This window comes from Lathyrus oleraceus, chromosome 6 (genome assembly GCF_024323335.1).
Source record: "Lathyrus oleraceus cultivar Zhongwan6 chromosome 6, CAAS_Psat_ZW6_1.0, whole genome shotgun sequence".
Taxonomy (NCBI): Eukaryota; Viridiplantae; Streptophyta; class Magnoliopsida; order Fabales; family Fabaceae; genus Lathyrus; species Lathyrus oleraceus.
Window position 1 is genome coordinate 86,866,554 of NC_066584.1, and position 27,027 is coordinate 86,893,580.

The 27,027-nt window shown below is 46.4% G+C and overlaps 3 protein-coding genes across 3 annotated transcripts; all 3 read left to right on the forward strand.

The window, feature by feature from the left end:
* The first annotated feature begins 2,241 nt into the window (after window positions 1-2,241).
* Window positions 2,242-4,125, forward strand: LOC127092728 (piriformospora indica-insensitive protein 2). Its single transcript, XM_051031613.1, has one exon. It carries the CDS (start codon window positions 2,537-2,539, stop codon window positions 3,920-3,922), a length of 1,386 nt encoding a protein of 461 aa, XP_050887570.1. The 5' UTR covers window positions 2,242-2,536; the 3' UTR covers window positions 3,923-4,125.
* A 14,409-nt stretch (window positions 4,126-18,534) lies between these two features.
* LOC127094147 (uncharacterized) lies at window positions 18,535-22,347 on the forward strand. The gene has a single exon (XM_051033011.1). The coding sequence runs from the start codon at window positions 18,535-18,537 to the stop codon at window positions 22,345-22,347; it is 3,813 nt and encodes a 1,270-aa protein (XP_050888968.1).
* A 539-nt stretch (window positions 22,348-22,886) lies between these two features.
* Window positions 22,887-26,906, forward strand: LOC127094148 (uncharacterized). The gene has a single exon (XM_051033012.1). The coding sequence runs from the start codon at window positions 22,887-22,889 to the stop codon at window positions 26,904-26,906; it is 4,020 nt and encodes a 1,339-aa protein (XP_050888969.1).
* The last annotated feature ends 121 nt before the right edge of the window (window positions 26,907-27,027 follow it).

Below are 27,027 nucleotides of genomic sequence, written 5' to 3' on the forward strand. Positions count from 1 at the left end.
CGTTTTCATTTATTTCATTGCTTTAGTTGATTGTTAATTCAAATATAAAAACCAATCCTTTTTTAAAAAAATAAAAAATAAACACTCGATCCAACGTGTCTTTTTCCCAAATTGAATGCAAAGTCGAGCACCTTTTTTCATTTAATTCAAACTCTTTTTATAATCAAACTTTCAACACTTGATCCAACGTCAAGTTGTTGGTGCAAAACCTTTTTTGTAAATAAAATTGAAAGACAAAAGACCAAGAGATGCACATCTCTTCAGACCCATTGATAGTCGAGTGTTTGGAGCACACCAGATTTAAAATGTTTAGTAGTTTTTCAAAATCAAAAACACGATAAACAAATTGGAATAAGGGGACAGTGGGACCGCATCCATACATACCCCGAATAAACGCGCGCTTGGTGCACACCTCTGCTCAAATGTTTACTCGTCTTTCGCAAAGATCAAACCTTTTTTTATAAAAGCAAATCAATCAAATCAAACTTGTTTTTCACCCTTGTGCGACTTCAAAAACTGTTTTTTTAGAAACGAGTATGCTACATTCATTTCGACGCGAAACAAACAAAGACTTTAGTCTTCAAGAGCGAGTAACAAGTAAAAGTTTAATCGCTCAAATGCGATCTAAGTATCACTCTCTAAAAACAATCAACCTAGTAGTTCTCTTTAGTAGAACTACGTAACATTGAGTTCTGCATAGCACCTGGAGATACGTAGGAGCAGGATTGAGAAATCTTGTCGGGTATCCCTTTAATAAAAAAAACCTTTTAATAAAAAATGTTCTCATTTTCTCTTTTCTCACTCGATAAGTAGAAGGTTCCAAACAATATCACGTTAACACTCTAACACGAATCTAACTAAATGGGTCATGTTGAGTACAACGGATGTTAGAGGTGCTAATACCTTCCCATTGCATAACTGACTCCTTAACCCGATTTGGTTGCGACGACCATTTTTGTGTGTGGGTTTTATCGGTATTTTTCCATTTTCCTCTTTGGGAATAAATAAGGTTCGTTGGCGACTCTTTTTTGTTTATATTTCGAGTGTTCCTTACCGTCAGGTATTTTTCGTGCTGCGATAACCTCCCACAATGATAAAATCTCTTTGCGTTGTTCTTGCAGCTTCTTTAATGTCGAGCACGATATTTAGGCATGTGGTCCACCTTTTAAATCTCAATATTCTTCCTTTAAGGCACTTTGATCTTTTTGTTCATGGAACTGTAATCAAACCCTTCAACTTTCATATTTTTTTCAAAGACGTCATCTAACATATCTGAACTGTTGTTCATCATCAGAACAAATTCTGACATACTTTCAAGTTTAGCATTCAGCATACAGATTTCCTCTTCCAATCTAGTGATTGTTAAAACAATATTATATTTTTCTTTATGAAGCATACTAATAATATCTTTATGTTTTTTCACTATTGAGCAAGCTTCATCCCACTTAGTGTACAAGAGTCTAAGTTTTGTAATCAATTCTTTTTTTGTCATGTCTTCATCACTAGAGTCTTCTTTAGACTCATACTTTCTAGTGAAAGCCATAACATTATTGTCAGTTTCTCCTTCACTCTCATTATCATACTCAGACCAAGTGATGGTCAATTCCTTTTTTCGCTCTCTTTAGAAATGTAAGACATTCAACTTTCATGTGACCAAAGCCTTCACATTCAAAATATCTTGATCATTTTTCTTGAAAATAGTCTTCCTCTTTATTCTTGAACTGGGGTCAAACTCATTTAAGAAAGAAAAAATATTGTATAAATTGTGAGAAATTATGTTGACAAGTTATCATTATTTCAATTTTTATTTGAAATGTTGAGAAATTATTCATTTATAAGGTAATTTTGATTAAAAAAAATTATATTATTTCAATTTTTATTTGAAATTTTGAGAAGTTATTCATTTATAAGGTAATTTTGATAAAAAAAATTATTTAATAAATAATTTTGAAAGAAAAATATATCAGGACAACCTCTCGTATCTCCTTTATATATAGTTATAGATTTCAAAAAATATATATTTTAAAAAATTCTAACATTTTTTAGGTTTGATATTGTATCACAATATAAGGGATCACTATTTATAATAAAAAAAATCCGTAGGTAGCACTATTTTTGGCATGACGAGAACTAATTAACGTATCATTGCTCATATTTTGAAGGAAGAGTTATTTTCTGCATATTAGTTGAGATTCACTCACTCACCTGCACTGCATTTTAAATTTACGATGGGGTAGTGATGTGGTGTCACCTCTTTTGCTTTGCATTGCACACAAGACGACAAATTTCATTTCTGTTACATCCTCACACACACTCACAAGTCACAACAATATCACTCGTCTTTTTCTTCCACCTGTCACATCCTCCTCCTCCATTCCACATTTTTCGCATTTCTCCTCCATTGAATCCACCCTCATTCATAACTAACGGTACCATAATATCCAATCCAATCAACACACACTCACTACTACTAGTGCTCACACTCACTCTTTTTATATAACAAACACATTCCTCAACAACCACCATTTCCCTTCTAATGGATGACTCAATGGTGACATTCTTAGTGATATGGTTCATCATCTTATTCTTTTTTGTTTTGAGCCCCGAAAACAAACCTCCCCTTCACCCATATGAACAAAATGCACTCTACCATGTTCTCAACTCCCTCAACCCAACCATTCCTTGGCGCACTCTCTTCCCCGACGATCTCTGTCTCTCTGCTCCACACCTCCTCGTTTGCGACTACAACCCTACTTCTCATCATCATCAACAGCAAAACGGCCAAAACCAAACACTAAATTTACACATCGTAGAACTCACCTTCGGTTACATCTCCGATCAAACCCCTATCCCACCTTGTTCCCTTAACGCCACTCTCAGCCCTCTTCTCTTCGCCTCTTTCCCCTATCTTCGCAAACTCCTCTTCTCCAAATGCTTCAACGACACACAAAAACCCATTCAACTCCTTACATTTTCCTCTTTCCCTCCGTCTCTCCAAGAACTCGTCTTCATCGACAACCCATCTGTGGTTTCACCTCTTGAGCCTTTTCTCCGCAACCTCACCTCTCTCAAGAAACTCGTCTTGACCGGAAACGGTTTCTACGGCGAACTTCCGCCGCTGATTAGTGGTTTTCATGACGTGGAAGAGCTTAGTCTTTCTAGAAACAATCTCTCCGGCGAGGTCCCAGGGAGTATTGGTATGCTGAAGAAACTGGAGATTCTTGATCTCAGTCATAACAAGTTTAATGGGTGTGTCCCTGAACAGGTTGGTGATCTCATTTCTCTGGTAAAACTTAACTTGAGTCGCAATGAGTTCGGTTGTAAAATACCAGAGAGTTTTATTCAGTTGAAAAACTTGGAGTTTTTGGATTTAAGCTTCAACCATTTTGGTAACTTTGGTGTCCCTTTGTTCTTAGGAGAATTTCCCAAAATGAAGGAAGTTCATTTAACTGGGAATTCACTCTCTGGTAAGATTCCGGAAATATGGGGAAAACTTGGCGGTGTTGAAAAAATAGGATTTTCTAAATTGGGTTTGGTTGGTGAAATCCCAGCTTCAATGGGGGTTTATTTGAAAAATCTGACTTACCTTGGGCTTGATAACAACAACCTTGAAGGTCCTGTTCCTGGGGAGTTTGGGTTTCTTTTGAAGCTTGCTAATGAAATCAACTTGGAGAACAACAATTTGAGTGGTAGAGTCACTTTCATTTGTGGAGGAGGAGTTGGACAGAAGAAGTTGAAGTTGGCAGGAAATATAGGGCTGTATTTGGAAAACAACAATGATAGCTGTTCTTGTGAAAATGGAGGAAACTCGGCTCACTGCAAAACAATTCCTGGTGATGTCATTTTCAATGGGGTTTCTGTGCAGCTTTTTGATCCTCTTATGTTGGTTTTGGTCTTGATAATATTGTTTGTCTTCACTTGAGTTTGAGTTTGAGTTTTTGGTTTTGTTTCCACTGAAAAATGCTTTACTGATATCTGTTTGCAAGAGTGTGACAGACTCAAGTGTAAATGAAGTTGATAGTAATGGTAGTAGTAGAAGTGAAGAAATGCTTAGAATATTTCCTAGAGAAATGAGTTTCAAATATGTATGAGGAAAACAGAGCATTAAGGTTAACTTTTTCTCTATGTTTTATTAGAGCACTTTGCATAATATTCCACTTTGCTAACGAATTCATGCTCAAATTAAGGTCGACTATGAAAATTGTATGGATTTTGGATTGTTGCAATTTTTCAAATCACATATTTAGCTTTTGAGACTTTAATATAGATAATAAAATTTTATTAGATCAAATTTGTTTTTAAAAAGTTAGATAATTACATGAGACTGTGATATAAGCTAATAGAGTTAACAAACTAATTACACTGCTTACTAACAAACTAGCTAATTTCTCTGCCTATTATGCGAATGTTAAATTTGATCTCCTTTGCAATTTTTATTTATTCTTTTGTTTATAGAATAAAAAGATAATTTTTTTACCCACTTCCATCTTTTTTCCGAGGACCTTCTATGTCAATTTTGTATTCTTGCGGATTCTGTATTATTTCGGAAAGATCCTTGTGTAGCACATGAATATACACACAGACTACCTTTCCCATTTTATTGGTTTCAAATTTTAAGTTTTCGAAAATCCTCAAAGTTTTCAATCTTTTGTTTTTAATTCAAATGAAGTGTTAGAGACCAACAACTTCTTTCTAACTTTCAAAGAATAATATCTAATATGTTCAAATTTACATAGTATTATAGGTTGTTTGAAACCTTAGGTTAGTGACCATGAATAGTATCATAAGATACCTTCTAGAATACTATGGAGCAGGGCTGGGGACTCATATTAAGAGGAAATAATCCGACTATTTAACTTTACATTCCCACTTAGATTTCACACTATCATTTAAACCACTTTTATCATTAAACCTTTTCATAAAAAGTAATTTTTTGTAAACAAATTTTTTTAAAGTTTTTAATTTTTTTTTATATTTCCGAAAATTTTGAAATTTCTGATTGTGTACCGGAATTTTTGAAATTTCCGATACTATATATCAAAAGTTTTAAAATTTCTGATAGTGTAAAAAAAATAAAAAATTTTGAATTTTCTTTTAAGAATTCCGGTATTCGCATATATTTTTTTGGAAATTTCAAATTTTCGGTAAAAAAATGGAATTTTCGATAATGGAAATTTTTTTCACTTCTTTCAAATTTTTTTCAAGAGCAGTTTTAAAATTAAGAAACTTTGGGGATGTCAAATTTGAGTTGGGGATGGCAAGTTAATTCCTCAAATAGTCCTTCATCTTAGGTCCAAAAGAAATTGTGGAAGACCCAAATACCTCAATGACTATGAGGTTTCAAACGGGAGAAAAAAAGATAGAATCTATTCAGTGTTTTAGATGATATTTTTCTTAGTATTTTGCCACAATTCACTTGTATCCATTAGTGAGTGAGTCAACAAGAGTTTTTTAGAGGACTCTTCGACTTTAGTTAAAGAAAGTATTATATGTACTAATGTGTGATGTAACAAAGGCAAACATGAATTAAATGAAATAGTAGATTCTTATATATTTTATGTTATTACATTCCACTCTACAAGCACACTCATTAAAAAATCGGTGCTTTCAACGACCATGACTCACTCTCTCCCACCACCACCACCCTCCCCTTCACCATCCACCATAGCTGAACTCACAACAACCCTTAATTAACTCCTCCACAACCAGTAGTCATTCCAAGCTAGTGTCTATGCAAATATCAACTTCGTTGAACCATAATTCCAGGATTTGCATGCTCGAATACCACCGTTAGGGTTTATGTATCCGCTTCCATCCATCGGTTCTGAAATTCATTCATTTCTCACTACCACCATGAAGGTCGACATACCTTGCTTCAATGGCACCGATCCTTTGGGTTAGATCCTTAAGATCAACCAGTTCTTTGATTATCACATGACTCCGGAGGACCAATGTCTTCGTATTACTTCCTTTTACATGGAAGGTGAAGCTTTGGGTTGGTTCCAGTAGATGCATTCCAACAACATGTTGTTATCTTGTTCAGCTTTCTTTCAATCTCTTGAATCACACTTTTCTCCATCGCTCTATGAAGATCCAAAGGGTGCTCTATTCAAACTATGTCAAACTGCTTCAATGAAGGAATACCAAGCCCAATTTGAATCCTTAGCGAACCGGATTTTGGGTTTACCAACTTCGTTTAACCTCAACTACTTCATCTTAGGTCTCAAACCCTCCATTCGTCACGAGGTACAAGAATTTCAACCTATTTCCCTCACTCAAGCCATTCATATTGATAAGCTTCAGAAGGAGAAATACCTCGATTAAACACCATTTCCGCCAAAACCGTTTCAACCCCCTTCCACCAACACTGGCGACTCTTCATTCAAACCTACCATCACTGTCTCTCAACCTAAATCAACAACACCAATCAAACATCTCTCGCTGGAACAGTTACAAGCACGAAAGGTGAAAGGCTTGTGTTATAATTGTGATGAGTGATTTCAACTGGGCCACTGTTGTAAACGTCTATTTCACATTCTCATCGTGAAACCCGACCATATCTCAGATGCTAGTGACACCTCTCCTTGGCACGATTTAGGATTTTCTATGGATCCCCCCTGAAGACAGTCGAAATACAGATCCAACCCAAATCAATATTCATGCGCTTATGGGCCACTCAAGTCCACAAATACTGAGGGTTGTGGGCCAGATTCACACAAGCCCAGTAGCTATTCTCATAGATAGCGGAAACTACCATAACTTCCTACATGACGAATAGAAAAACAATTGGGCCTAACTACTAAATCGACCTATTCCTTCAAAGTATTGGTAGGGAATGGTGAAGAGTTATAATATACCTCCATGTGTCACAACATGTCTTTATTCTTGGGCCATTAGGAGTTTCACATCGACCTATTTATTCTTCCCATTATTGGTGCAGAATTGGTTCTGGAGGTGCAATGGCTTAAAACTATGGGCTCAATTGTCACTGATTATGAGAGATTGACGTTGAGTCTCACCGTTGATGGATCGTTAATCTACCTCAAGGGAGTCTCTAAACCCGACCCAAGTGAAACTAGTCTACATCAACTACGATAGTTAGTTGATACTCACGTCATAAATGCGTGCGTCCACCTCCAATCTTCAAAGTCGATGAACAATCCACACCATATATCTTCCCTGATAACCGTCTTTCCCAGATCCTGTCGCTACACAAAAAATTCAGAGTCGACATCGGATTTTATTTATTCCAAAGGAAAGGAAAAATATCGAGAAAATCCTAAGAAAATGGTCATCGTAACCGTTGAGCGGATTCGAAAGTCAGTTATGCAAGGGGGAGGAATTAACAACCCTCACATCCATCGTACTCGATGGGAACCATCTAAACTGTCTACGCTTGAATGGGTGTCGTCATCTCACGGAGTGAAAATGTTTTTTTTATTAGTGTACTCGCCAAGGATTTGGGCTCTCGTGCCTATGTATCCTCATTTGATGAGTTGATGTTGTTTTTGCGGTTTTTTTAAAAATATGGTTGATTTGGATTACACTACTACACAGAGTGCACAATCTTAATCGTATTTTATTGTGTTTTTTAATTTTGATTGAAAAAATGTCGTTTGACGTTGGATAAAGGGTTTGTTTATCATTGTGAAATGGTAATGATCATAACTCCTTAGGCTGGCTAACAAGTAACAATAGACAAAGGAAAGCGAGAGAAAAAAATACACCAAAGTGGAGATGGGGATAAATGAAAAATACAAGGGAATAATGCGAGAAATAAAAGGTCTCGTTGTAAGGTAACTCAAGAGAAAGCCTTGTGTCTGCATTTTGTCCTAGGCTAATAAATGGATGATGGAATCAACATGTCTCCCTATGGTAGTGCCATGAGTGAAGACCATTCTTGTAATAAAAGATTACAAGTTCAAAGAAACTCCAAGTGGTGCATAGGTCAATCATAGTAGTCAAGGTCCAAGCAAGGGTCCTAACAAACCCTCTAAGTCTCTTCATTAAGTCTCATAAAGAAGATTAAGTTTTTTTGGTCTTTTCCATTTTTATCATATTTTTGTTCTTTATGATATTAGATAACAAGATGAAGTCACAACAATGATGTAGAAAGATGAGGTAAAATGATAGTGATGAAGATTGGTGATGATGATGATGAATGATAGATTGTAAGAATTTAAATGACAGGAAATTAACTTGAAAGAAAGTAGAAGTTAGAAGTTAGCATTGCATAATGTAATGCTTAGAGGTTAAGTTAAAAGAACAATCACTTGAGGATCATCTATCAACAAATCAAAGGATCCAAACATATGCTTCATCACGGGATAACCTATCATTAATTCAAAGTGCCAAGAATGATCAATTTATCATTCATCAACAAGTTTGAATTGAAGAAGATTCAATCAACCGAAGGATATTCATCTACAGATGATTTGAGATGATGAAAATTAATCAATCAAACAATCACAAAAGATGAACAAGAGTTAGAATAAAAAAGAAATACAAGTTAGTAGTTAATCCAATTATTATACTAAAAATAAAGTGAAAACTAAATTGCAAAATGAAAATAGAATTAAAATGAAATTAATCAAATTATACTACTAATAAAATGAAAATAATATTGCAAAAATAGAATTAAAATGCAATTAATCAAATTATACTACTAATAAAACGAAATTAAGTGCAAAATAAAGGAAAATAAAAAATAAGGAAATAAAAACAATTAATGAAAATAATAGAAATAAAATCAAGTAGTAGAAAATAAAATCAAAAATGGGAAATTAAAAGGAATTTGAATTAAAAAGAAAAGAAAAGAAAATAATTAAAATCAAATAAAAAAATAGAAAATAAAATAAATTGAGAGGAGGGGTGTGGACTGAAAACAGGGAGTCCAAATAGCATTTGGAGAGCCCTAGCACGCATTGGAGGCCCAGAGCATGGTTGATGACCTGGTCAAAATAGAGGTGGTCCATTAATGGATCAGGTCCATTGGATTCAATCTTAAGGTCCAAACGCGTTGCCTACTTGACTCACTATAACCCCTAGATTTGATTATTAAAACAAGTATGCATAATCAATGGTCCTGATCAGTGGAAAACATGTAGTCCATGTCAAACGCGCTGCTTAATGTTCAGTCATCCACATCATTTCAAACAGCCAATAAAAATAAAGCAAATAGTAAAACGTGATTGGATGATTAAAATAAATTCAGAAATTTAGGGGGAAGCAACGCGTGAGCATAGTTTTCAACCTCTAGCCATGTTGAAAATCAAATCTTCCAACTCGAGGTCTTAGGTAAAATCAATCATGGAAGATCTTATCCATCATCCTCTAATACGCCACGCCGAAATTCTTCAACCCGAAGAGCATGACATTGTATTGGTAGTTAGCATGCTCGGTCATGCATTTTATTTTTATCCAGTCAGGCCCAAACATAAGTATCTGATTGTACCTAGATTAGACATCCATGAAGGATAACAATCGGTACTCGGTTGGATTATCTATGAGTTTTTCAGTAGTCAAGAGCGGATAATAATCCTTCGAGCAGGCTCTATTGAGATCTGTGTAATCAACACACATTCTCCATTTTCCAGAGGCAATCTTCACTAAAATGATGTTGGATAACCATTTCGTATGTTTTGCCTCGTAAATGTATCCAACATCCAATAGGCCTTTCATCGTGATCCCGACAGCGTCATCTTTTTTTGGGAAATGCCTCCTCTGATGCTAAGAGGCACATTGAATGCTGACGTCTACATTCAACCGATGGCATGCCACGCTAGGGCCAATGTTTGGCATCTAATGTGAAGATATATCAAAGGGATATGTGTTTGCTTAGAGATATTTAATTTGTGTGGATCTTACTTCCAAGGGAAGCCAAAGTCCTATCTTTATTGACTGAGTAGGGTTATCTTCGAGCAGGATAGACTCAAACTCACCCTCTGGAATGGGTCTAAATTCATCCATGCGCGCACGTCTATGGTGAACATAGAGGTATCCCCCATGCTCGTTTTTGCCCCCGAAGACGATGCAATAATGTCCCTTCGGACAAGCTCTTTGATTCGCTTTTCCTCTTCCAGGTTAGCGCTAACAGTGGCCGACCTTCCTTCTTCATTGTTATAGGTTACTTTCAGGTGGACCAGGGATACTACTGCGTCTAGCTTCGCTAAAAAGGATCTCCCTAGGATACCTCTGAAGGCACTTCTACATGAGATCATAAGTAAGTTAATGATTATTTTTTGTTCGCGCATTCCCTCTTCAACCGTCAATGTCAGATATGTTATTTCCTAAGGGCAAGTTATCATATTGTTGAATGACAACAAATCTCCCTAACTATATGGATTCAGATATGTCTGCTGGAGGCCTAACAACCTCAACATATCAACATAGAGGATGTTGCAAGAGCTTTCGTCATCAATAAGAAGTTTCGATCAGTGATGGTGACCACTGGGAGCAAAGATATATCGAAGTTTCAAATTTCATCGATATTTTCGTGATCTAGAAATCCCAACTCTGACCGATCTCCGCTCCACTGGACGCAGGTGCACATCAATAGTATAAGGCAATCTGACGACATATAGGTGTTGGATGTCGCGACATCGTGGAATTCGTCCATCGATGACAACTGGTGAGCGATCAATTTGAAGGATGGAATAGATCTCTTGGACATGACTAACAGAGTTACTTTTCCACTTCTTCTGCTTCTAGTAGAGATCTAATTTCAGTTCGAGAGTGATATGGCAATAGAATTTTACGGGAATGAGAAGTCGTTTCTCACATACGGTGTCACTATTCCGCTCTTGAACCAGAATTGGATGTAATCTATTGATGCAAAATCCTTAGTAGGTGGTTTTGATCTCTTTTATGGCGGTGCAAGGTGAACTTGCAAGCTTAGTACTCTAACGCTTAAATCAATTCAAAATTCAAGACGAATGTAGTGGAAAAAAAATTAACCATATATTTTATATGACCTGACTTTTATATCAATCCTATGGAATAAATTTGAGTTGGTTTGATCTTGGTTTGAGCTAACGCCTAAGAAGAAATAATTTCATAAAAAGTGTTAGGCTAATTATCAAACACATAAGTATAAAAACCATTTATAATGGACTTTTTTTTTTTTGGTGTTTAATCATTTTTTATTTCTCCTTAGACCTCCTTAGGATTTTCAAAGCTAAATTCTAGAGGTTACTTAGAGCTACCTTAATATTAAATTTTTTATAATATTTATTTCAAAAATTCAACGGTTTCTATTTTTGATTATTGTATTACTACAATCTAAAGCATCATTATTAAAGTCGTGTTAAATTTAATCAGGATAAAAATAGAGATTTTATTTAGAGACTAATTAATATTTATATCAGTGTAAAAAGTTTTATAATGTCAATTCATCAGCATTATTCGTTTGTATTATTTTATAAGTGGTTAAAATAAAAGTTAAATTCTTTGTAATATCAAACTTCTCAAATTAATTGATGGTATAAATTTATTTTACATATGTATTTCAATTAAATTCTTTTTTTAGAGATTAATTAAAGTCTGCCCCCTGGTCCAACTGCCCCTATCCCTAAGGCGACAATATAGGGGAGTTGGGTGACGTGGTGAGTGGGATGCCGTTAGGGCTCTGCCCGACACACCTGAGGTGCCCGCGACGTGGGTTGACGGTGAGTGGATGGAGATCGTATGGGGAGGACCCGCTCGCTGTCCGACACGTGTTTAAGGGGCCGGGGAGACGTTCGTCGGGCGGACTGTCGTCCACCTGACGTGTCCTCGTGGTCGTGTGGACATGGCCGTTTGGACGTGGGCTTGGCGAGCATTGGGCCGTGCCGTGCCTAGGGTCATGGCCCAGTCCGGAACAGGAGCCCCCCAAGTCGAGTCTCTGAGCCAGAGGGATGACTTATGTTTCAACTAAGGGTTCCCCGAGACGATGGGGAAGCCTGATCGTTAGACAGGCGAGGTCGTACCAGACCTATTCATGACCGACCCTTTCTTCGGGAATGTCGGGGATGGAGGTGATCGGTTGATCTGCGCCTTCCTTGTAGTAAACGTGGGTATGACGCGGGGAGGTGGCGTCTTGGCGAGTCGAGGAGACGGATAGGTGCTCGGGTCGTTTCAACTTCTCATCTTTGACAGACGTGTCTCAGAATTAGTGGGGTCGCTTCGTTTCGCGTGCAAAGACGGCGTAGGCAGGCTAGGCAATGATGACCTAGCGCGTTGGTCCACGTGCCAAGCCCTATAAAAAGGGGTTGAGTAACTTCATTTCCACTTTTTCTTTTTGCTCACGCGTTCATCGGAGTTCCCCACATTCTCTCTCGTTTGCTCTCTCAACCGTCTGGACCGCCGTCTCCGCCCGTCCTCCTATCTGAACCACCGTCTTCTGCTCGGACACCACCGTACCTTTTCAACTTAACTATGTCAGGTATGATTTTCCACTGTGACCCATTCTTTTTCCTTGTTGTTTTCTGTCAAACGCATGCTATTTTCGTAGAAATGTGGTTAGGTTTAACTTAGGGACAGTGTAGTGGACTGTAGGTGTATATTAGATGGTAGAAAATAGGGTTGGGATCCTACTGTACCGGGCATAAACTTCATATGCCGGGCAACACTTGCATAGGTTGTATGAAGTTTATGCCCGGTCTCCATAGAATGCGCGGGCCACCGAGTTGAGCACGGTTAGTGTCCGTCGCCGCTACGCCCTTTCACTTGACCTGCGGTGGAAGGGTGGATTTGATACGACGTCGAATTCACTCTTTCTGTCTGCGTTTCAGGTGCTACCGGGCGCTTACGACCGAGGAAGGAAGATTCTGGGTCCTCCACCGACGACGCGACAATCGCTCGTCTCCCTGTCGGGGATGGGAGTGTCCGAGATGGTACCGAACACGCCTCCTCTTCCGGGCAGGTCGACTTCTCCTGGGTTGCGGACGAGCCCTTGGAGGAGGAATCAGACTTCTGTGACGAAGCCATCACTGCTCACGCTATGGTCGAGGCCATAAACCGGGAGGATCCACCAAACTGGTATTGCTGCGCCCCCAAGGAAGAAGACCGCATTTGTCATCATTTCCCGGGGAAGCAGTTCACCATGTATGAATTTGCTTTTCGTGAGGCGGGGATTAGACTGCCCTTCAGCTCCTTCCAGATGTCGGTCTTCAAGTGGCTCCGGCTGGCGCCGTCCCAACTACATCCTAATGCTCTCGCATTTATGCGGGCATTCGAGTTAGTTTGCCAGTTCCTCGGCATTGGTTGCACCCGGGCTCTCTTCTTCCACGTTTTCCATCTCCAGAGGTCCGGTTCCCGTGGTCACCACAGTTGGGTTTCTTTCAAGCAGCCCGTGCGTCTGTTCAAGACGTACGAGGATTCTGTTCGCCATTTCAAAAGCCGGTGGTACGTGGTGATGCCGATTACCCGGGCTGCCCTTCACTCTCTCTACTACTATCAACGGGAACCCAACGGGGAGGAGACGCTGATGTCGAAGATACCGCTGAGGTGGCAGCGTGATCATTTCGATCTCTCCACAGCGCATTACCGGGTCAAGTACGCGATGCTCGGCGAGGAGGATAGGCTCGCGTACAAGAAGCTGGTCGATTACGTGCAGAGCTTCAGCTTGGCGTTCTGGGCGAATCGACAGGGCGTGCCCTACCTGGATGAGGCCGGGGAGCTAATCACCGAGACGCGTTATATCAATACGAAGGCTCTGCTCGAGTGTGATACCGAGGAGGAAGCTCTGGCGTTATTGAGTAGGCAGACTTTGTTTAGCCTTTTATTTCTGTTTATGACTTCGGTCGCTAATGTTTGTGTGTAATTTATTTGCAGGTGCCATGCCCAATGCTCGTGATCGGGTGCTGAAGCTAGCGAATCAGGTCGGCGCTCCTGACCGGGTGCCCAAGAAGAAGAAGAAAACTGCGGCCCGTGTCTCGGAGACTGTTGGCGATGCCGGGGTCGGTCCCTCGCAGGCGGCGAGCGTGATTCCTTCCTCTCCTCCTCGGCTTAACCCGATCAACATTCCTGATAGCAGCCCGTCGCCAGCGGCTTCTCCCCTCCATAAACGGAAGCGTCCGGCTGGGGCCCTTACCAGGTCGTCTCCAGGAAGTCCGAACGGACCGGGGAGCTATCTTCTACCTCCCTGCTATGTGGAACGGTCGTTCTTCAAGGCCGAGGAGTCGATTGTTGTGCCCGCGCCTGAGGCCAAGGCTATTCTGGACCAGGATGCTGCTGCTCGGAAAAAAGATCTGGCCAGGGATATTGCTGCTGTCATCCGGGTGATGGAGACGGCCATGGTTTTGACCGACACTTCGGTCTCCACTGCCTCGCTGGAGGGTGCTCTTTTGCAGGTCCGGGCGGAGAAGGAAAAATTATCTAAAGATCTGTCGGACTACAAAGAAGAGCATCAGCTACAGGAAGGGCTGAGCCGGAAGCTGGAGGAGGTGGAGAAGGAGAGGGACCAGTTGAAGGCTGCGACGGCGAGCTTGGAAGAGCAGGTGGCCGACCATCAGAAGCTGACCGAGGACAACGCTGGCTTACGGGCTCAGGTTGCGTTTCTCGAGGGAAAGGTCCGTCCCCTGGCAGATGAGACCGAGGAGGAACGCGCCCTTGGTTCGCGCGGTGAGTTGCTAGGGCATATTCGGACTCTCAACCAAGATCTCGTGGCCTGCTTCAAAGAGGGTTTCGACAATGCTGTGGAGCAGCTCGGGCTTCTGAACCCTGAGTTGGTGACGGCAGGGTCGGCCTATAACTACTGCGTCCGGGATGGTGAGATTGTCTGCCCGTTTGAAGTGGAGGAGGAGCTGGGGGGAGAAGAAGAAGAAGAAGAAGAGGATGAAGAGGTGCTCCGAGCGGAGTCTTAGTTTATCTGTTTTTCTTTGATTCTAGTTATCATGGCCTGTGTGCCTTATGTATTTTGGCCTTCGGGCGTTGTAATATGGCCTTCGGGCGTACTTGGCTTCGGCCACTCTTATCGTTTTTAATGTATGAATATTTTCGTTATCATTCATTGTGCTCGTTTGTGTCTGATACTTGTTTGTATGAATTCGTACTCTGCTCGACTTTGTTAATCTCCTCGGTTTAGGGAACCGACGAAGTGTCGGGCTTTGTGCCCGTGGGTATCGAAGCCCGGGTCCGTTGTTCGAACCCTGGTCCCGAGGCTTGGGTCCTCCCATCGCGAGCTGGGTGCCCTGCCAGTCTTGGTACTTCGACGTTGAGCCTTGGTCAAGATCCCAACCGTCGGGGAGGGTTGTGTTTGTTATGTGACCCCGGATCGTTCCCGGGTCTCGTGGTTCCTCCCTGGGGTTTTGGGGACGAAGAGCGTGGTCGTACCTGCCACGTCTCCCCGTGGTGTATTTAGCTGTAATATTGTCTAAGTTTTTCTGCGTTCCATGGTCGAGCGAGTTGTTCTCCTTGTAGGTTTTCTAGGTAATAGGCCCCGTTGCTCGTTTTGTCGCGGACGCGGTAAGGGCCTTCCCAGTTGGCCGCCAGTTTGCCCTCTCTCGGGTTTTTCTGGTTTCTTCTGAGGACCAGGGTGCCGACCTGGAACTCTCTTTTTATGACTTTCGCGTCATGGCGTAGTGATATCTTTTGTTTGAGGGTTGTTTCCCGGAGAGCTGCTTCGGAATGTATCTCCTCGACTAGGTCGAGCTCGGCTCTAAGGGTTTCATCGTTCATTTCCTCGTCTAGGGGCTCCTCTGTCCTCCTCGTTGGCGTCCGTATCTCCACCGGGATGACTGCCTCGGTGCCGTAAGTTAGTCGGAACGGGGTTTCCCCGGTGGTAGAATGTGGTGTCGTGCGGTAGGCCCATAGGACGCTATGTAGCTCCTCGACCCATGCCCTCTTTGCCTCGCCGAGTCTGCGTTTGAGGCCACGTAAGATTACCCTGTTGGCCGCCTCTGCCTGCCCGTTCGTCTGCGGATGCTCGACAGACGTGAAATGCTGTGTGGTGCCCAGGCTGGCGATGAAGTCCTGGAATCCTCCGTCCGTGAACTGTGTCCCGTTGTCTGTGTCAAGTGCCTGGGGTATACCGAACCGAGCGAGGATGTTGCGTTTGAAGAACCGGAGAATGTTCTGCGCGGTTATTTTAGCCAGTGCCTCCGCCTCGATCCATTTGGTGAAGTAATCCACCCCGACGATGAGGTATTTATTCTGATATGATCCGGTGACGAAGGGTCCGAGGATGTCCATGCCCCACCACGCGAAGGGCCATGGGGAAGACAGTGATTTGAGGTCGTTCGGGGGTGCGAGGTGCATGTCGGCATGTCGTTGGCATTTGTCACATCTTTTGACGTGCTCTTTCGAATCGTTTTGCATGGTCGGCCAGTAGTAGCCTGCTCGAAGGGCTTTTCGTGCGAGCGATCGTCCGCCGAGGTGTTGAGCGTTAATTCCCCGGTGTATCTCTCCAAGTATGTCGGGGACTTTCTCTTCCTCGACGCATTTGAGTAGTGGGATGGAGAATCCTCTCCGGTAGAGTTTGCCTTCGAGGAGTACGTACGAGCATGCGCGTCGTTTGACAGTGGTCGCCTCTTTCGGGTCAGCCGGGAGTTCGTCTCGTGTGAGGTAATTGTAGATGGGTGTCATCCAACAGTGGGCATCTCCAATAGCGTTGACCTCGAGTGGAGGCGGTAGTTTGTCGATGCTGGGCCGCGGGAGAATTTCTTGGATTACTGATTTATTCCCACCCTTTTTCCTCGTGCTGGCTAGTTTCGAGAGAACGTCTGCTCGAGTGTTGTGCTCGCGGGGTATGTGTTGAACTTCCCATTTTTCAAATCTATCAAGTTTTTCTTTGACGAGGGACAAGTACCCGAGGAGGTTGTCGTTCTTGGTTTGGTATTCTCCTCGCACTTGTGAGGCCACGAGCTGGGAGTCGGTGGATATTTTTACCTCTTTTGCTCCCAGGTCCTCGGCTAACCTCAGGCCTGCGAGGAAGGCTTCGTATTCGGCTTGGTTGTTTGATGTTGGGAACGCTAGCGCTAACGATACCTCTATCAGGATCCCTTCTTCATTTTCGAGGATGATCCCGGCCCCGCTGCCTGATGTGCTAGAGGCGCCATCGACGAAGATCGTCCATTTGTGGGCGCTTTCTGCTGGAGTCGGGCAGTGGGTCATCTCCGCGACGAAGTCGGCCAGCGCCTGAGCTTTCAAGGCTTTCCTACTTTCGTATTGTATGTCGAATTCGGAGAGTTCTAGTGACCACTTGAGCATCCTCCCGGCCATATCCGGGCGCCCGAGCAGCTGTTTGATTGGCTGATCGGTCCTCACCTTTATCGTGTGTGCGAGGAAATAATATCGTAGTCTCCTCGCTGCGTTGATGAGGGCCAGGGCGACCTTTTCGATTCGCTGATATCGGAGCTCGGGACCTTGGAGTGCTTTACTCGTAAAATAGATGGGCTTTTGTCCTTCGTCGGTTTCTCTTATTAGAACGGCTGGGGAACTCCGATGAACGCGTGAGCAAAAAGAAAAAGTGGAAATGAAGTTACTCAACCCCTTTTTATAGGGCTTGGCACGTGGACCAACGCGCTAGGTCATCATTGCCTAGCCTGCCTACGCCGTCTTTGCACGCGAAACGAAGCGACCCCACTAATTCTGAGACACGTCTGTCAAAGATGAGAAGCTGAAACGACCCGAGCACCTATCCGTCTCCTCGACTCGCCAAGACGCCACCTCCCCGCGTCATACCCACGTTTACTACAAGGAAGGCGCAGATCAACCGATCACCTCCATCCCCGACATTCCCGAAGAAAGGGTCGGTCATGAATAGGTCTGGTACGACCTCGCCTGTCTAACGATCAGGCTTCCCCATCGTCTCGGGGAACCCTTAGTTGAAACATAAGTCATCCCTCTGGCTCAGAGACTCGACTTGGGGGGCTCCTGTTCCGGACTGGGCCATGACCCTAGGCACGGCACGGCCCAATGCTCGCCAAGCCCACGTCCAAACGGCCATGTCCACACGACCACGAGGACACGTCAGGTGGACGACAGTCCGCCCGACGAACGTCTCCCCGGCCCCTTAAACACGTGTCGGACAGCGAGCGGGTCCTCCCCATACGATCTCCATCCACTCACCGTCAACCCACGTCGCGGGCACCTCAGGTGTGTCGGGCAGAGCCCTAACGGCATCCCACTCACCACGTCACCCAACTCCCCTATATTGTCGCCTTAGGGATAGGGGCAGTTGGACCAGGGGGCAGACTTTGGTCTAGGTCTTAACGCTTCTTACGCGTCCCCTGGCAGCTCCTCCTTGGGCCTAGCTAATCCAGCCCATTAGGAGCCTTGGCCCAGCGCTGGGGGCTCACTATAAATACCCCTTTCATGGCAAAGGGGCAGGTATTCTAACTCACACTCTGATAACCTCATTCTGTACCTTTTCTGACTTAAGCATTGGAGCACCTTGCAGGTACACCCCCCTCTCATTTCATTCTCCGGCCCATTAACCAAGACCGTGGAAGGCCCTCCTGATCAGGTGAGATCAGTGGCGCCGTCTGTGGGAACTAGCTATCCCCATCTTCATCAAACGAGGATCAAAAGCTCATTTATTTCTGTCCTTCCAACATGGCCGGAGAACAACATAGCGATCACAGCCGTCCCCTCGTCAACTACAACATGGACGACGGCCCGCCATCCCATGAAGCAGACGTTCGGGACGGTCATCCATCCACCCCGTCTCCAGAGCCCCAAAACAACGGAGATGCCTCTCACGCCCACAATTTAGGGGCAGAGACATTTCATCCCATTCCCGTTCCCGTTGAAGGAGACGCCGTAATGATTGCCATGGTGAATGCCCTCAATCAAGCCGGTTCTATGCTCCACCAGCAGCACGAACGAATCATGGCCCTCGAAGCCGAACGACAAGAGGCCCGGCCCCAGCCGGTGAGTAGGATACAACAACGTTCGGAGCCAACGAAGAAGCGAGGACGTCGCTCTCCCGAACCCCACGCCAACAGGGCACGCGCCCATCGTGACGGTGGTCGAGCGAGAACATCACCAAGGCGCGGGCACAACCCCGACAACAACGAACTGTCTCCCTTAAGGAGCGACGAGGAAGATTTGCATTGCCCCCTATCTCGGGCAATAATGGAAGCCCCGCTCCCCAAAGGCATGGAGAAACCGCCAAACCTAGCTGTGTACGACGGGACTACAGATCCCGACGATCACGTCGACAACGTCAACGCGATGCTCGACTACCGCAATGATATAACCGGGCACCTCAAATGCCGACTGTTCTCAACGACCCTCAGGAAAGGGGCCATGGCCTGGTACAAAAGCTTGGCCCCTGAGTCCATCACGTCATGGAGAGTCATGAGGTCCATGTTCACCCGGCACTTTACAGCTTCCCGTCGTCACCCCAAGACTGAGGCGACCCTTGAAGCCATAGTGCAGAAGAAGAATGAAACACTGCGCTCATACATCGAGCGATTCAACCAGGAAGCTGTCGAGGTAGATACCACCGAGCACATGAAGAAGTATCTCCTCGAGAGAGGTCTCTTACCCGGCAGTGAACTTAGCAGAGCCGTAGGGATCGAGCCTCCCCGCACCTTAAACGAGCTCCTGCATAAAGCCCAGGCCTACATCAGATACGAGGAAAAGCAGGTGGCACACAATGCCCGCAGCGGACGTAACGCTGGGGAGACCGAGCACTCAAAACGCGAGGACACGAGCATTTCCCGTCGCAACGGAGACAGACGAAGAGAAGAAAGACCTCGCGAGCTCCGGGAAGGAAGAGGCCCCGCGGGCAGATATAGCGAGTACACCTTACTGACAGCTCCTCGAGAGCGTATCCTCGCAGAATGTATCAACTCTGAATTTAAGCAGGGCAGGGTCAGGTTCCCAAAACCGTCTGCACCAAAGCCCCACACCGACAAATCAAAGTACTGCCGGTTCCACAGAAGTCACGGGCACGTGACCGAAGACTGCGTCCACCTGAAAGATGCGATTGAAATTTTAATCCAAGAAGGGCACCTGAAGCAGTACACGAGGAAGAACGAAGCTCCCAGACACGACGAGCCAGAGAAGAAGAGACCCCGGGAAAACACACCCCCCGACAACTCTCCCTATCAAGTGGCCCTCTGCGTGTCACGACCGGAAGATTTCTTCCCCCCCGAACCATTGCCCGAGGGCAAGATCACTGCACTCAGCCCCTGGGAAGACTTCCCTACCACACTGGTGATATCAGGAGGAGGAACTAACGGGGAATCCGCGGCCCTCTCCGTCAAACGCAAGTTCGACGAACTCCTACTGACTGCCCCCGAGCAGAAAGCGACATTGACAAAATACCGGGGAAAATCCAACCCAATATCCTTCTTCCTGGAGGAACTCCCGGGCGGATCCCCGAACTCGGCCATCCCACTATTGATTAGAGCAAAGATGGCCCGATTCGACGTACGACGCATCCTGGTCGACGAAGGCAGCTCAGTGGATATCATGTACGTCCACCTCTTCAAGACTCTGAAGCTAGACAAGACCAACTTAGCCCCCTACGTCGGATCAGATCTCCAAGGATTCAACGGAGCAACAACCAGACCGTGGGGATATGTTGAGCTCCTCGTCACTTTCGGCGAACAAGAAACGGCCAGGGAAGTCAAAATCCAATTCCTGGTCGTAGACTGTCCGTCTCTCTACAATTGCATCTTTGGACGCCCGACACTGGCCGAACTCACTGCGGTCCCATCCACCGTCCACCTGAAGATGAAATACTACACCAAATTGGGACGTGTGGTCACCATCCATGGTGACATCGAAGCAGCCCGGCGATGCTACGACGCCGCAGTAAAAGGACAGGCCGTAGTCAGCACGAAGAGCAACTGCAACAACAAAAAACTCAAGACCGAGGATCCCGCCCGAGGAGTCAACGCCATCGACCTCGACTGTCGCGTCGGGCTGGACGAGACCGAAGAGGGGAGGTTCCCCAAGGAACGCTCTCTCGAACACCCGGTCCGACCAATCCCCGACGGGGAGTTCGAACTCATTCCTCTTGGGGACGATCCGGAAAGGACGGTGAAGATAGGTAAGGGACTACCCGAGGAAACAAGAGAAGAGCTAGTAGCATGCCTCAAAGAGAACTCCGACCTCTTCGCGTGGAATGCCGCAGAAATGCCCGGGCTGGACCCCGAGACCGCGTGTCATAAGCTAGCTGTAGACCGGGCAGCCAAGCCCATAGCACAGCGTAGACGCAAGCAATCGCCCGAAAAGGCAGAGGCTGCCGAGCGAGCTGTAAAAGACCTCTTAGAGGCAAATTTTATTTCTGAAGCCCAGTACACAACCTGGCTCTCTAATGTAGTCCTCGTTAAGAAAAATAATGGAAAATGGCGTATGTGTGTTGATTATACTGATCTTAATAGGGCTTGCCCGAAAGATGCTTTCCCCCTCCCTAATATAGACTCGCTCGTTGACAACTCTGCAGGTTTTAAACTCTTGTCCTTCATGGACGCATATAGTGGATACAACCAGATCCCTATGTCGCCCGCAGACAAGAAACACACAGCGTTCATGACCCCAACGGGCAACTACTATTACAACGTGATGCCGTTCGGGCTCAAGAACGCTGGCGCTACATACCAACGCATGATGAACAAAGTCTTCAAGGACGAAATAGGGGACATGCTCGAAGTATACATGGACGACATGATCGTCAAATCACACGAGGAAATAACCCATGCTCGACACCTTACGAAGGTATTCGAACAGGCGAGACAGTGTAAAATGAGGTTCAACCCCGAGAAATGCACGTTCGGAGTCCGGGCAGGCAAGTTCCTCGGTTTCTATCTCACCGAAAGAGGGATCGAGGCCAACCCCGACAAATGCCGGGCATTCTCGGAGTTTCCGACCCCGAAAACCAAAAAATCGATCCAGTCACTCAATGGAGTGCTCGCCTCACTCTCCCGTTTCATCGCCAAGTCCGCCCAGCACGCATTGCCATTCTTCAGACTCCTTCGCAAAGAGGCTACCTTCGACTGGACCGACGAATGCGAGCAAGCGCTACTCCATCTAAAGAAGGTTCTGTCCCAACCCCCGGTCTTGTCACGGCCATCAGAAAAGGAAACCCTATACTTATACCTATCCGTGGCGACCGAGGCCGTCAGCGCCGTTCTAATAAGAGAAACCGACGAAGGACAAAAGCCCATCTATTTTACGAGTAAAGCACTCCAAGGTCCCGAGCTCCGATATCAGCGAATCGAAAAGGTCGCCCTGGCCCTCATCAACGCAGCGAGGAGACTACGATATTATGTTCCGGACTGGGCCATGACCCTAGGCACGGCACGGCCCAATGCTCGCCAAGCCCACGTCCAAACGGCCATGTCCACACGACCACGAGGACACGTCAGGTGGACGACAGTCCGCCCGACGAACGTCTCCTCAGCCCCCTAAACACGTGTCGGACAGCGAGCGGGTCCTCCTCATACGATCTCCATCCACTCACCGTCAACCCACGTCGCGGGCACCTCAGTTGTGTCGGGCAGAGCCCTAACGGCATCCCACGCACCACGTCACCCAACTCCCCTATATTGTCGCCTTAGGGATAGGGGCAGTTGGACCAGGGGGCAGACTTTGGTCTAGGTCTTAACGCTTCTTACGCGTCCCCTGGCAGCTCCTCCTTGGGCCTAGCTAATCCAGCCCATTAGGAGCCTTGGCCCAGCGCTGGGGGCTCACTATAAATATCCCTTTCATGGCAAAGGGGCAGGTATTCTAACTCACACTCTGATAACCTCATTCTGTACCTTTTCTGACTTAAGCATTGGAGCACCTTGCAGGTACACCCCCCCTCTCATTTCATTCTCCGGCCCATTCACCGAGACCTTGGAAGGCCCTCCTGATCAGGTGAGATCAGTGGCGCCGTCTGTGGGAAACAGCTATCCCCATCTTCATCAAACGAGGATCAAAAGCTCATTTATTTCTGTCCTTCCAACATGGCCGGAGAACAACATAGCGATCACAGCCGTCCCCTCGTCAACTACAACAGGGACGACGGCCCACCATCCCATGAAACGGACGTTCGGGACGGTCATCCATCCACCCCGTCTCCAGAGCCCCAAAACAACGGAGATGCCTCTCACGCCCACAATTTAGGGGCAAAGACATTTCATCCCATTCCCGTCCCCGTTGAAGGAGACGCCGTAATGATTGCCATGGTGAATGCCCTCAATCAGGCCGGTTCTATGCTCCACCAGCAGCACGAACGAATCATGGCCCTCGAAGCCGAACGACAAGAGGCCCGGCCCCAGCCGGTGAGTAGGATACAACAACGTTCGGAGCCAACGAAGAAGCGAGGACGTCGCTCTCCCGAACCCCACGCCAGCAGGGCACGCGCCCATCGTGACGGTGGTCGAGCGAGAACATCACCAAGGCGCGGGCACAGCCCCGACAACAACGAACTGCCTCCCTTAAGGAGCGACGAGGAAGATTTGCATTGCCCCCTATCTCGGGCAATAATGGAAGCCCCGCTCCCCAAAGGCATGGAGAAACCGCCAAACCTAGCTGTGTACGACGGGACTACAGATCCCGACGATCACGTCGACAACGTCAACGCGATGCTCGACTACCGCAATGATATAACCGGGCACCTCAAATGCCGACTGTTCTCAACGACCCTCAGGAAAGGGGCCATGGCCTGGTACAAAAGCTTGGCCCCTGAGTCCATTACGTCATGGAGAGTCATGAGGTCCATGTTCACCCGGCACTTTACAGCTTCCCGTCGTCACCCCAAGACTGAGGCGACCCTTGAAGCCATAGTGCAGAAGAAGAATGAAACACTGCGCTCATACATCGAGCGATTCAACCAGGAAGCTGTCGAGGTAGATACCACCGAGCACATGAAGAAGTATCTCCTCGAGAGAGGTCTCTTACCCGGCAGTGAACTTAGCAGAGCCGTAGGGATCGAGCCTCCCCGCACCTTAAACGAGCTCCTGCATAAAGCCCAGGCCTACATCAGATACGAGGAAAAGCAGGTGGCACACAATGCCCGCAGCGGACGTAACGCTGGGGAGACCGAGCACTCAAAACGCGAGGACACGAGCATTTCCCGTCGCAACGGAGACAAACGAAGAGAAGAAAGACCTCGCGAGGTCCGGGAAGGAAGAGGCCCCGCGGGCAGATATAGCGAGTACACCTTACTGACAGCTCCTCGAGAGCGTATCCTCGCAGAATGTATCAACTCTGAATTTAAGCAGGGCAGGGTCAGGTTCCCAAAACCGTCTGCGCCAAAGCCCCACACCGACAAATCAAAGTACTGCCGGTTCCACAGAAGTCACGGGCACGTGACCGAAGACTGCGTCCACCTGAAAGATGCGATTGAAATTTTAATCCAAGAAGGGCACCTGAAGCAGTACACGAGGAAGAACGAAGCTCCCAGACACGACGAGCCAGAGAAGAAGAGACCCCGGGAAAACACACCCCCCGACAACTCTCCCTATCAAGTGGCCCTCTGCGTGTCACGACCGGAAGATTTCTTCCTCCCCGAACCATTGCCCGAGGGCAAGATCACTGCACTCAGCCCCTGGGAAGACTTCCCTACCACACTGGTGATATCAGGAGGAGGAACTAACGGGGAATCCGCGGCCCTCTCCGTCAAACGTAAGTTCGACGAACTCCTACTGACTGCCCCCGAGCAGAAAGCGACATTGACAAAATACCGGGGAAAATCCAACCCAATATCCTTCTTCCTGGAGGAACTCCCGGGCGGATCCCCGAACTCGGCCATCCCACTATTGATAAGAGCAAAGATGGCCCGATTCGACGTACGGCGCATCCTGGTCGACGAAGGCAGCTCAGTGGATATCATGTACGTCCACCTCTTCAAGACTCTGAAGCTAGACAAGACCAACTTAGCCCCCTACGTCGGATCAGATCTCCAAGGATTCAACGGAGCAACAACCAGACCGTGGGGATATGTTGAGCTCCTCGTCACCTTCGGCGAACAAGAAACGGCCAGGGAAGTCAAAATACAATTCCTGGTCGTAGACTGTCCGTCTCTCTACAATTGCATCTTTGGACGCCCGACACTGGCCGAACTCACTGCGGTCCCATCCACCGTCCACCTGAAGATGAAATACTACACCAAATTGGGACGTGTGATCACCATCCATGGTGACATCGAAGCAGCCCGGCGATGCTACGACGCCGCAGTAAAAGGACAGGCCGTAGTCAGCACGAAGAGCAACTGCAACAACAAAAAACTCAAGACCGAGGATCTTGCCCGAGGAGTCAACGCCATCGACCTCGACTGTCGCATCGGGCTGGACGAGACCGAAGAGGGGAGGTTCCCCAAGGAACGCTCTCTCGAACACCCGGTCCGACCAATCCCCGACGGGGAGTTCGAACTCATTCCTCTTGGGGACGATCCGGAAAGGACGGTGAAGATAGGTCAGGGACTACCCGAGGAAACAAGAGAAGAGCTAGTAGCATGCCTCAAAGAGAACTCCGACCTCTTCGCGTGGAATGCCGCAGAAATGCCCGGGCTGGACCCCGAGATCGCGTGTCATAAGCTAGCTGTAGACCGGGCAGCCAAGCCCATAGCACAGCGTAGACGCAAGCAATCGCCCGAAAAGGCAGAGGCTGCCGAGCGAGCTGTAAAAGACCTCTTAGAGGCAAATTTTATTTCTGAAGCCCAGTACACAACCTGGCTCTCTAATGTAGTCCTCGTTAAGAAAAATAATGGAAAATGGCGTATGTGTGTTGATTATACTGATCTTAATAGGGCTTGCCCGAAAGATGCTTTCCCCCTCCCTAATATAGACTCGCTCGTTGACAACTCTGCAGGTTTTAAACTCTTGTCCTTCATGGACGCATATAGTGGATACAACCAGATCCCTATGTCGCCCGCAGACAAGAAACACACAGCGTTCATGACCCCAACGGGCAATTACTATTACAACGTGATGCCGTTCGGGCTCAAGAACGCTGGCGCTACATACCAACGCATGATGAACAAAGTCTTCAAGGACGAAATAGGGGACATGCTCGAAGTATACATGGACGACATGATCGTCAAATCACACGAGGAGATAACCCATGCTCGACACCTTACGAAGGTATTCGAGCAGGCGAGACAGTGTAAAATGAGGTTCAACCCCGAAAAATGCACGTTTGGAGTCCGAGCAGGCAAGTTCCTCGGTTTCTATCTCACCGAAAGAGGGATCGAGGCCAACCCCGACAAATGCCGGGCATTCTCGGAGTTTCCGACCCCGAAAACCAAAAAATCGATCCAGTCACTCAATGGAGTGCTCGCCTCACTCTCCCGTTTCATCGCCAAGTCCGCCCAGCACGCGTTGCCGTTCTTCAGACTCCTTCGCAAAGAGGCTACCTTCGACTGGACCGATGAATGCGAGCAAGCGCTACTCCATCTAAAGAAGGTTCTGTCCCAACCCCCGGTCTTATCACGGCCATCAGAAAAGGAAACCCTATACTTATACCTATCCGTGGCAACCGAGGCCGTCAGCGCCGTTCTAATAAGAGAAACCGACGAAGGACAAAAGCCCATCTATTTTACGAGTAAAGCACTCCAAGGCCCCGAGCTCCGATATCAGCAAATCGAAAAGGTCGCCCTGGCCCTCATCAACACAGCGAGGAGACTACGATATTACTTCCTCGCACACACGATAAAGGTAAGGACCGACCAGCCAATCAAACAGCTGCTCGGACGTCCGGATATGGCCGGGAGGATGCTCAAATGGTCACTAGAACTCTCCGAATTCGACATACAATACGAAAGTAGGAAAGCCTTGAAAGCTCAGGCACTGGCCGACTTCGTCGCGGAGATGACCCACTGCCCGACCCCAGCAGAAAGCGCCCACAAATGGACGATCTTCGTCGATGGCGCCTCCAGCACGTCAGGCAGCGGGGCCGGGATCATCCTCGAAAATGAAGAAGGGATCCTGATAGAGGTATCATTAGCGCTAGCGTTCCCAACATCGAACAACCAAGCCGAATAGGAAGCCTTCCTAGCAGGCCTGAGGTTAGCCGAGGACCTGGGGGCAAAAGAGGTAAAAATATCCACCGACTCCCAGCTCGTGGCCTCACAGGTGCGGGGAGACTACCAAACCAAGAACGACA